General features: G+C 42.7%; 1 protein-coding gene across 1 annotated transcript; it reads right to left on the bottom strand.

The window, feature by feature from the left end:
• Positions 1 to 3,874: 3,874 nt before the first annotated feature.
• On the bottom strand, positions 3,875 to 11,641 carry cbx4 (chromobox homolog 4 (Pc class homolog, Drosophila)). The gene is made up of 5 exons (XM_029438571.1): positions 11,310 to 11,641; positions 11,165 to 11,208; positions 10,488 to 10,553; positions 8,322 to 8,388; positions 3,875 to 6,904 (listed from the first exon to the last, which is right to left on the bottom strand). Exons 1-5 carry the CDS (start codon positions 11,376 to 11,378, stop codon positions 5,498 to 5,500), a joined length of 1,653 nt encoding a protein of 550 aa, XP_029294431.1. The 5' UTR covers positions 11,379 to 11,641; the 3' UTR covers positions 3,875 to 5,497.
• Between the last annotated feature and the right edge of the window lie 391 nt (positions 11,642 to 12,032).

The raw sequence follows: 12,032 nt of genomic DNA, 5'->3' as shown, positions 1-12,032 counted from the left end.
AACAACGAATATGATGTTGATGATACACTTTACTCGGAATATTAATCACATAAATGCATCACAAACACGTAAAGAAAAAAGGGTGCAATACGGAACTGCAGCTTAATGTTCCGATGGCCTCAGGTGCAATATTCTACATTTATCAGCTTTTTATTTTAAATGGGGAAAAAAAGTAAAAAACTATTAAATAATATTAGTAAAAACATTTAAAAAAATGTTTTTAATTAATCAAAAATGCTCTAAACACAATAGAGCATGGTCCAAATAAGGATTATTTTCCTTTTCAGATTTGTACTCCGATGTTTTAATTTTTTCCCAGTTTGTCTATTTAAAATGAATACAAACATCCACGTGTATTCATTAAATTAATAAAGCAGTTCTAAAGTCCCCGCATCAGGTATCTACCACCAGAAACCCTTTAGTTAATGCTGTGGGCCAGACATTTCACTCGACGAACAACAAATAATTTAGCCACTGTGGCGATGTTAAAAGACGTTGCAGTTCACATGGCGCATGCGACTAAAAGGTGACTTTATAACTGAAATCCTCGCTGGTTTTTCAATAGAATTTACCGCGAATTATTAGCATTATTGAAAAATGTTGCCTACAAATGCATTTCTTTCCATTCCTCCTTAATATGCACTCGTCATAATGATGTTCAAACTATAAAATTGGGACTTAATATTTAATTAATGACGCACATGAAAGTAAACAGGCAGGCTTTTAATTAATAGCAAATATGTGTGAGGTTAATTGGATGTGGGATCATTCACTGCAGATGTGTGACATGAAATCGCAACATAGGCAGGGCGGCAGTCTGTCGTTTATCCATCTTCATTCTCGATCAAGTTAAAAATATACTGAATGATATATTTGCTGCTATCAGTTTAAATGTTCCCCTTGCTGTGGCGCAGACAAAGGCGGGCGCGCCGCGGACAAAAGATGCGTTGTGGCTGCAGTCGAAATATGAACCACCATTTTGATAGTCACAGCCTGTAGACCGACATTTCCTGTCGGTACTATAATGGCTCGAGCCTGTACGGTTTGTGTTCAGAGAGAAAGGCTGGTGAGTGCAGAGAGCATGCTGCCTCGCACAGACTGCTGCGGTTCTCCATATTTGGCTGCGAGACGATGAGAAGTGGGTCTGTGGGAGCCGCAATGGCGACAGCCGTACATGAATAAACAGTGCTGGCTCTGTGAGAACATTATTGGCTCTCTGGTTTCTGGGCAACTGCTGCACACAGCTCGCTGTTCACTGTCCTACTTTACCGGGCGACATTTTCTGCTGAAGGTGGCTCACACTCACAAACCACAAGAGTGAAACTGTGAAGACATATTTCAGCGCATGCTTTGAATTAGAAAGCATCCTTTACAGCAGCCTGATAGGCTACACCACACCACACAACACCAGCTCTCATTTCTCACACGATAACTATTTTAGGTTACATCTAATTGAGTTTAACATCTTTTTTTCTAGATACAAAATAAAAAACCCACTGAGGATTTTCCCATCGTTTTATGTATTTGGAAAGAAAATCCAAGAATTCAACAAATAAATTCCATAAATGATGGAAAGCCTATTACATTACATTTTATTTTAAAAATACCATCTATTTATTTAGACCTATTACATTTAGAGTACTGAGCAACAGGCCTCGTCCAGGTCACACACTGAGCTTTAACTTATCCAAACGATCCTGCTGCTGACATGATCCTGTGAGGCTGCACTGTGCGGGGATGAAACCGACACTGTGCAGGCTGCTGGTGGGCACGATGATAAAGGGGGAATGTGAAACATCACACTTGGTCTATAAATATGTTCCCCTGCTCGACGATGTTTCAGTTTCCTACGGTTGCATGACTGACTCACATAGCGTTGTTGGTTCAAAGCCATGAAAGGCCTATAGAGAGAGAGAGAGAGAGAGAGAGAGAGAGAGAGAGAGAGAGAGAGAGAGAGAGAGAGAGAGAGAGAGAGAGAGAGAGAGAGAGAGAGATGCGAGCTGTGTGTGTTCATGGATTTTGAAATTCCTCTCATATCAACTCATATCGACTGAGTTTTGCAACTGAGAAAATGTGCTATGTCATGCGCGTCTTTGGCTGCCAGCTATACATGATCCCCTGTGGGCCTGCTTGGAGTAATCGATTGGTTGTCATATTATTTTGCCCTTATCAGACTTCAACAGCTCACACAGTCCAATAACAAAGGAAATACGTTCCGTATGAACTAATCATTAGCTTTATTCCCATTATAAAGAGGCCACACTGGGCGATCTTTCGAATTTTAACTTCATTAACTCATCATTTCCTACTTCAGCGCGTTATTCTAATCGAACATTTCCAACTCCAGATCACAGAGAGGGAGAGGAGATGAAATATCTGTTTTTATGAGTGGAAATGAGCTAATTCTTGTGAAATTGTAGCCCTATACCGAGAAACTGCCTGATCCACGAGATCTGTAATTGTGTCGGGTGGTGTTACCATCAATGTTTCCCTTTAAGATTTAAAAATAATGTTCTTACTTTGGTTTAGTGGATTTCACACACTTGTAAACCAGAAAACTAAAGAGGCAATCTCTTTGAGAAATGACTACAAAATCAATTACACATGGGAGTTCAGAGATAAAGTTTATTCATTAAAAGAAATAGGGGGAAATGCTGGAAAGTATGGCTTCCTTCGTGTTACTACAATCCATCCTTATTTAAGTAATGGACTGATTGGATTGATGTCTCTGTATAGTTTTTATAGTTTGTATAGTTTTTCCTCCTTGAAGTTTCTCAGTTTGTGTCACATTTTTTGATAGGAAACTCCCTTGAGTAAACTAGAGAAGAAACACACACACACACACACACACACACACACACACACACACACACACACACACACACACACACACACACACACACACACACACATTCCTGGGCCTTCTATCACTCCAAACATTCAAGAGTTAATCTCTTTACAAGCTTGAGATTCCAGTATAAGAACAACAACCATTTCTGCTTACATGTTGAGATCAGAGTCCCGGCTACAGGCCTTTTAATGATCCTCCTTATGTCAAGTCAAGTCAGTTTTAATTATACACTATAGCTCAATATCACTAATCAGAAATTTGCCTCAAAGGGCTTTACAATATCTACAGCAAAGGACATCCCCTCCCTGGACCCTCGCCTTGGATAACAAGGGACTAATGGACAAAACCTCAGGAAGAGCAACTGAAGAGGGTTCCCTCTCCTTGGACGGACGTGCAGTTGAGGTCGTGTGTACAGAGTTACCAAAATAATAAAATTAGTAAAAAAATACAAGACTGAGAGAGGCCCACAACATTTGGGAATGTCATGAAAGGTCAGCTGAAACACAGGCATGTGTGTCTGTGTCTTTGTAGGTCTGAACTTGCCTCTACGTTTTACTGGATGATAATAATGTAGGGAGAGTTGCTGTGTCATAGTGACAACGGCCTTTTTTTTTTTTTACAAGCAACGAGCACACAGCCCTTTATAACAAGTTACACGATGATCTGGAAATGCCACGAAGCCACTTGCAGACACATTATATTTAAATGTCATAATTGACGCCTTTAACTGTCACATTGCGCCGGAAGGCACACACGTCTAGATGTCATGTCATGGCCAAATACTTTACCTTGCATGACGCATGTCTTCTTGATACAATCTAAGAATTACATAACAGCTTTCCTTCTATGTTGTGTTTACATTCCTGCTCGGGGTCGAGCTGCAGTAGAAAAATAATGCATGGGTAAAGTTTTAATAATACAAGCGGCCTGGTGCAGTTATGCAATACAGAGGACCCTTTGTGCAGGATTGTTTGGGATTATGCAACATGATCTGTTTTCTATTCAGAGTTCACAACCAAGTTAGTGTTTCTAGTGTTTATTGTTCCATTCTTTGTCAGTATGAGCAGAAAGGCTTCATAACAACGGATACATAAATCTTTCACTGGAACACTAGAAAAAATGAAAAAGTTATTTTAGTACGTTCAATATGTCAACACACCGACCAGATAGCAATGCAACAACATATCAGAGGTCATTTCTCTTTCTTTGTTGTGAAACATACCATCCAATAAGCTGTGCCAAGAGCAATAATTCAACCAACTCGTGGAAGAACATACTGACATATCAATCATTTTGATTTTGAAACCAAGGGTAAGAAAGAACGAACAAAACAAAAAGACATAAACAGACTCGACATATCTTTTCAACTGTTCAATGGAATCACTTTCATGATGCTTCTGATGCAGAGAGCATCTTTGTAATTGTTTTGTTGACAAATTAAAAGTTAATAAATATGCTTCATTTTTTATTATTATAGCATTTTAGCATTCTCACTGGTTTTGCATTAAACGTGCGTAGAAGGCAATTTAGACTCAAATGCAGGTTACATCCAACAGCTTTGACATTTGAATTTTCAGCAGCATAATCAAAACAGCTTGCACTCACTGGCAGCCTCGCATCTCACATTTAATCTGTGTAACATACTCATTAATGACCCTGGTAGCTTTTTCTAAAGCAAATAGCAGTAACACGTGTCTTTCAGATCATATAACGAGCTTCAAAAGCAAAATGAGATGAATATCAGAACCTAATTATGGTAAGAATAGATACGTGGGTTTAACGGGAAGTCACAGGTTTGATAAATGACACCATTTTCTTAATAATGGTAATTGATCTTTCAGACGTCACATTTTATTCCATAAATGTTTGCTAAAGGTGAAATGTGCAACATAGTAATAGATCGGGTTGCCACGGCAAAGTCACTGACAGCTTTGTTGTCTCTTTGCAGGACTAAAACCTGACAAAAGAAGAAAAGACATTTCTTTAAGGTTGTTGACACAGCCGAGTGCGTCGCACACTGTGTTTACACTGTAGACACACCTGCTTTTTTTTCCATTTGCATGTCAAGTCAGGGCTAATCCTGTTTTCTCAAACAAGCCACAAACAAATCATCTAACAAAATATGACATTTCAGGCTACCTGTCTGGAGTAAGAAGTGAAATAAGACATAAGACAGCAGCTGTTTCTTCACACAAACCAACATATGAAAATGTAATTAAGTGCTTTCAACTTGATCTTTGATCACCATATACTCAACAACATCCTCTCTACCTTCTATCAGGACCAAAATAAGTGATATTATTCATACAAAATATGTATAAACCTTCATACATCTCAGGTTATAAGTTTGGTACAGGTATGAATCAACAGCAAAAGTATCCCATTAAGCTCGATATGACAAATAAACAGTATTATTTAAAAAGTGGAACACATCCACCTTAATGCATTCGCTCAAATCCTCGAGGGCACTTTCTTGGCTACGACGTCACAGAGGAGTTACAGTATAAAACATTATAAGAAACATATTGAATTTGAATGATAAATTATAAATTTCCACATATACAAAATTCTGAGGTTTTTACATATGTACATATTCACAGGATTCATCCAATCGGTCACTGGTAGTCCAATCTTACAAACGGCTCCTCAGAAAGAAACATATTCCTTGAAGGTGACGGTGAGACTGTTCGTTGTGATGTCAGTGATTATGATATTTCCCATAAAAGGGGAGATTGTATTTTTAACAGGTGCTTCTTTAGATTTCTCTGTGGATTGTTGTGTGTCTTCCATCACAGGAGGTGTGTTTGTGACAGCAGGCTCGGGCTCCGGCTGTATTTCTGGCTCCACCTGCTTCTTAGTCTTTGGGCAACTGAGATCCATCGGCTCCTCTTGGCTGCCAGAGTCCACAACCTCAAATGTACTTGTGCTGCTGTGGCGTGGGCCGTTACAGTGGAGGTCCATAGGTTTGTCCTGAGGTGGCGTGACCACAGTGCTGGGCACGCTGAAGCTCCTGGAAGCCAGGTAGGTTTTGGAAACGCTCCTGTCCTCTGCGGGATCTGATAGCTTTCGCTTGCGGTCGTTTGGAAAAGAAGGGATCCTGATTTGTTCGACGGATGTAGGGGTCGGGATGTTGGTGTCGACAGCCCAGGACGTCATGGGCGAGCTAGCGGTCAACTGAAGGGGTAGATCATCCGGTAAATCGGCCTGACCGCGAGCCACTTCGGTGTTGTATTCCTCTGCTGTGCTTGGCGAAGGTTTGGAGAAATGTCTGTCCTTTGGGGAACACTTTATAGGATGCTCTGCGGCAGGGAGGGATCGGCCGTTACAGAGCTCTTTGGGGATACCGTTCTCCGGGTGCTCCACTATTTTGGTTGTGTGTGCTGGATTGTTCTCTGACGGTTTGGTGTTTTGGGGTTTCACTTCGCTCGACGATTCCCCGTGTTTACCCTTTGCTCCGTGAACCTTGTTGCCGTCCATATATTTGCTCATGACAATAACAATACGTCCATTCTTGTTTTTGTTCTTGATTATCTTCATTTTGCTGCTAATAGCGCTAGGTAGCGTCGCGTCTTTAGGATTGGGTTTAAGGGCATGTTCGCTCTCAGCGTCTTTAACAGCTGGTTTCCTCATCTCCACTGCCAACTCTTTTACTTTGCTCAAGCAGCCTGTGTCTTTGTCTCGAATCCATTTCTGCTGCAGGGCCAGAGGTAAGTTCCAGCCAGGATTTGCCGGTTTACTGGCCGGTTCCTGAACTTTGACCACCTCTTTGAGCCTGGAAGCCTGAGCGTCGTACATGTTTGGGTCAGGCTCATAGTGGTGGTGCTTCTTGCTGTTGAGCTGGTAGATGAACTTCTTCTTGCCGTTGGTTGGTTGATCAGCGGGGACCTCCTGGCTGCTGGGCTGGTACTGATGGTGCTTCTTGCTGTTGAGCTGGTACTGCTGAGGCTGGGGACGCTGGACTGGGATGGGATCGGACTTGATGCTAACCTCTGCATCCTGAGATGATTCTTCGAAACCCGCAGGGATACAGGATCTTCTGGCAAATGATGGCACCTTGAAGAAAGAGACAAGACACCAAGTTTAACATTTCAACTGTTTTAAAAATCTTACTGTCAACTCAAGAATGTAATCAGTCAAATAAAGAAAACTTGAGAAAAATTTACTGGAATTCTGGGATCTATTAAAGTAATCATTTGATTTTCTTTTAATAAGGCAAGTGTAGAGTATTAAGAGACAGATTAAAAAAAAAAAAAAAAATGGAAAAACGGCAACAGAGGCTGAGATATCCTGATTTTTATTAAATATCAAGTTCTATAAAAAACAGATCCTACATTTCCCATAATGCAACAACTTTTACCCTCCCTGCCTGTCAAATGCTAACGTCTTTGAAACTCCATACTCCCAGTTTATAACGCAGGGTTTTATGTAATAAATGTGTGGTCTCCAAGTCCAAGCTGAGATAACCCTGATTACATCACTATGACATCATCAGGGTAATTTCCCCCCCAGAGCCATATACAACTGTTTCACTTAGCATAACGAGCACACTGACTTTCATGAGGAAAGTTGCTGTAGTGGCCCTTTGAAAGGAGCTTTCACAGCAGCTAAAACATGCAGACCTGCATGCTGAAATTCAGATCAAATTAAAGTTTACAGGATGTTTAAAACTATCGGAAATATTAATAAATGATCCAATCAGTGCTCAGCTTACAAAATCCCTCCCACCATCTTGTCCCCTCCCCTTTCTCCTGTACAGACTGACCCTTCAGGCCGTCAGAGGGGAACTGCAGTGGAACGCTCAAGACGCTTTGGCTGTGACCTCGGGTCAGAGAAGTGCCACCAGACATGTCACGCTTTATCCCTGATTTCTGGCCACGTGTGACTCTGGCAGAGTGGTATGCCTCTTAAGGAGTGACACTGCATAGCAATCAGCTCCGAGTCTCTCAAAATATATAATCACATTTGGCTCAGAATACGGTCCTGAAAAAGGCCCGAGCTAAGATATTCACGACACGAGTGCTACTTTCAGCCATCTATTTCTGTGTTTTGCTAACAGGGAACTGAACGAAAACATTCTCCTGATACAGTTCGTGCAAAAAAAGCTCCTCCAATAATAAGCTCTCTTTAAAACTGAGTTTTGCATATAGAGCTATTTAGCATAAAGAAATAATGAACATGCAGATAAAACGAGCGCACTCAAGCGATGCTTGCGTAACCTCAGGCAACAAACCCTGTTTCATGATGAGTGTGCAGACAAATCCAGCTGTAGGACCCTGTTCTCGCTTTCCCTATTACTCCATCTCTCTCAAAGAAATCTATTAATAACCACGACCATAATGGCTGCAGCTCTAGAACACCTGACAGGCCCCTACCCCATGTTTGGCCTCTCAAAGAGTTAAACTTACAGCAAGGCTTAGAAAAGCAGGACATGGAAAACTATCATGTCTGTGATAATGAAGAAGATAATTACCTGGAGTAAAAGATGTTTTGGTTTTGGCCCCCGTTTACGATATCCCATCAGCTGTTCCTGCCTCTCTCTGTGAAAACAAAAGATAATTACATTTCCTTGCACCATATTTACCTTCTCTATACAACATCTGATTTGACTGACAGTGTTTCACCTTTCTGCATTACAAATCTAATTATATCACACAGACAATTACAGGTTTTACATTATAGTGTTCATTTTCTTCTACCTATTCAAGGTCAAAAGTGGAATTTAGATGTGGAGGACTAATGAATGCCCACATGTGACCTGCTGCAAAGCATTATGGTCCTTATTTGCATAGCTCTCCATGGTAATCGGCCCATTCCATATTCTCATTATCCCGGAGAAATTCAATTAAGGCTACGGCAGGGAAAACCTCTCCTTGTCTTTCAAACATCCTCCCTCCAGCAGCACGCCCTTCCTTCTACATTCAATCTCTAATTAGGGTCATGAGGGATGGAATGGGATAAATACAACATTGTGGAGTACTTCAGGGATACATGCTGCTGTTGAAAACATGTAAACCACCACCCTTGTACAACACAACGCCTACACCCTGAAAACGTATGCATGTCTAATAACAAACATCTCTTGGAACCGTTTGTATAAAGGGAGGAGAGAGGGAAATGTGTTATTGTTGTACTGCCTAGACCACGCACTGGGGTTGTCTGTGAAATATTGCTCCCCGATATAAACCTTGACTCATCATTGACTCATAAATAACCAGCAGTGGGTGAAGGCCAGCTTCACACAGGCTTCACCAGGCATGAGTAAATCCAGCCTATTGTTGGCCTACAGATGTTCAAACAGAGCAGCCAGAAAATTGCAACATTGAACAGTCTACATTTTAATGCTATAATGTGTGCGATTTCAAACAGCGTCCAACGGGGTGACCCCTATTCACAGAAGATTTGGCAATTACAGCCTCCCTTGTCGGATCCCCTCCCCCATCCTCTGGGAGCAGAGAGGAATCCACACACACAGCGCAGAGGCAGCACTCCATGACCATCAGCACAGAGCCAGACACACACACAGCCAGCCAGGCAGGCAGGCAGGCTGCGGGGGAATATGAGAGCAGTACACTGGAAACGCTGGAGAGCACTGCGTGTCAATTAGCCTTTTCAGAAATGAGAATTCCTTTCCCCAGCTATCGTGTCTTTACCCAGTCCCATGAGCGGCCTGGTGGCCTAGAGAGAATATCTCAGAGGCCTCATGGGTCCAGCAACCCAGACAAGATGTTGTTGTGCACGCGCCACAGGGCTAAAATGACAGCAGCATTTGTATTCATTAACATCTCAACCTCTATGATTGACATTGATGTGTTTCTGATTATCTTACAGGCCTCCATTAAGCCTCTTGACCCAAGATTGACAGCAAGCTGACAATAAATACATCCAAGGAGAGATACTCTGTTGTTGGCAACAATAAATAGCTAAATAAAGCCAGCCGTTGCATGTGAAGCGCCAAAGCTAGTGGTTATTTCTTGGGTGGACAACGCTATATGAAATCAGCCTGCAGAAGTAAAGCTCAGCCTGATAGCAGATCACAGACTGGAATAGTGAGCAGCAGCCTGGCCTCCTCACATGAAACCACAACAAACTGCTGCGCTTGTGTCCTGCACCCTGAATGAAAACAGCTCTGGAGTGCAGCTGCTAATTCAGCACCTGTGCTGCTCAAGCTTTACAGTTGCAAACTGGTAAAAATACGATTATAAACAAATCCACATGGGGAGCATTGCTTTTCCATTTTCATTGGTCCATCATCCACCTTCTGGCACACAAAAAAAGGCAGCTACTTCAGTTTTATTTGTGAAACTAGGTCATGGCTTGCATAGAGCACTCTGATTCCTGACGCAAAATCGAGTAATAAGATGATAATTTGTTACAATTTACGTCTACATCCATGCGTATCTCTGTGTGTCCGATCCTCCCATTACTATGATTTAGGAATTCTCACTACCACATCCCCAGCCTTTTCCCCAGGAGACAGTCCTGTGGGGAGGAGGAGGAGGAGGAGGAAAAGGAGGAGGAGGGGAGGGGGGGGGGGTCAGAGCTAGAGTTACTGGAGCGCCCCTCCTCCCATGCCCATATATGGTTATGGCTGAACTGGAGGCTGCGCGGCCTCGTCCGAAGTCCACATCTCTCTCACCTGTGTTGAAACGCGACGAGAAGACGAGGGTCAAGGATGTTTTCCTCTGGTTCCCATGTGTTGTATCTGCAGAGAGGAGAGAGCAACCGTCAGAGAGCTGTCACGCACAGACTTCCTTTTTCTAACTGACACACAGGCCTCAGCCTCTGACCGTCACACACACACACACACACACATTCCCACATATTCACCAGTGAGTGTGTAGTGCACAGGTAATACAGTACACTACTTTATCATCAAAAGATGTGTTTTTGTAGATTTTTTTGTACCTCAAATTAAATTTGCAACATCTATCAGTCACATTCCCGCTTCACCAAAGCGAATGTCAAAGACAAATAGTCTGTATGTGCTCTCCAAACGGTCCTCCAGCACCAACATACAGTCGGCCATTTTAGCACCACTGTCTCGTAAATTCGCTGGCAGAGCAGAAATAATTAAAACGGGATTACATGGCTGTGCCTACCCCCTTCCCTCGCATAAATTAGTGAAGGCATCCGCGGATACACTGAAACACATAACCACCGCGCTCTCCCAGTTTACACACACACACACACTGTGCGCGCACGCCCTTGATGAATGCCATTTCTAAGTAACAACACTTGATTTTGTTGCAACATGATGCATATAATGTCATTGCAGTGGTTGGTTATTGGAGAAAATGTTGCATTGAGACTTACTTGGGAGACCAGCCTCGCCACTTGACCAGGTACTCGATCTTGCCCTGTGATGGTGGAGAAGAACATTTTTTGGTGAGGCTCATGTCAAAAGCAATATATTTCAACGTCCTGAGCGCGTTTTGCAAACATGCTCCCTCCCTGTTACCTTGCGGATGCGCTTCTTTTCGATGCCCTCCACCGCAAAGACGTGCTCTCCGGCGGCAGGGAGCTCCATTCTCGCCTGAATCCGATCGCAGGGGACGGGGGGGAGTAGGTGAAATGTTGGCTACGCACCGTCGATGTGCCTTCCGCTCGGTGCGTGCTGTGCGCGCTTGGTATTTTTCCAGTTGTATCCAAATCAGACTGTATTCCCTCCACCTCTCCTCATCGCTCACTCGCTCTCTCTCTCTCTCTCTCCCTCCTTTGCACACTCCACAGTCCTGGCTATGAGCATACAGATATTCACAGTGCGGCTGCGAGCAGCTCTTTTCGTGCAATAGCTTCAGCTCAGTGCATGACGTCAGGAGGGGGAGGGGGAGGGGGAGGTGGAGACCTTGCACAGAGGTTGGGGTTTATCCCGTGGGCTGCGGGAGTGATATCTGGAAATTCAAATATATCCTTACCTTACTGTTACAGCAGTTGTGCATAAAATCCACGTGTGCAGTTTTATTGTTTCTTTTGATAGCAAAGCTCGCGGGAATCCCTCCTCCAACAGCTGATGTGCTATTCATATGAGAATAAATACTTTTGAGTGGTTGAGCTTTATTCAAGTACATATCATGTGTGGATGTTCGTAAATAGTAGATGCTTTGCAATAGATGCATATACTTCTATTAAAATACACACAACTGTTGTGTTATAACTGTATCAGGCACTTTCTATGTAGCAA

Source organism: Cottoperca gobio, chromosome 8, assembly GCF_900634415.1.
Source record: "Cottoperca gobio chromosome 8, fCotGob3.1, whole genome shotgun sequence".
Classification (NCBI taxonomy): domain Eukaryota; kingdom Metazoa; phylum Chordata; class Actinopteri; order Perciformes; family Bovichtidae; genus Cottoperca; species Cottoperca gobio.
The sequence above is the reverse complement of the archived record's forward strand: the minus strand, read 5'-3'. Positions and strand labels throughout refer to the sequence as shown.

Excerpts from the sequence above, each read along its gene's own strand:
- cbx4 (XM_029438571.1), bottom strand. The coding sequence starts at position 11,378 with ATGGAGCTCCCTGCCGCCGGAGAGCACGTCTTTGCGGTGGAGGGCATC. Across the intron at positions 10,554-11,164 it reads TGGCGAGGCTGGTCTCCCAA|ATACAACACATGGGAACCAG; the intron begins GTAAGTCTCAAT and ends TCCTCTCTGCAG. Across the intron at positions 8,389-10,487 it reads CTCGTCGCGTTTCAACACAG|AGAGAGGCAGGAACAGCTGA; the intron begins GTGAGAGAGATG and ends TTGTTTTCACAG.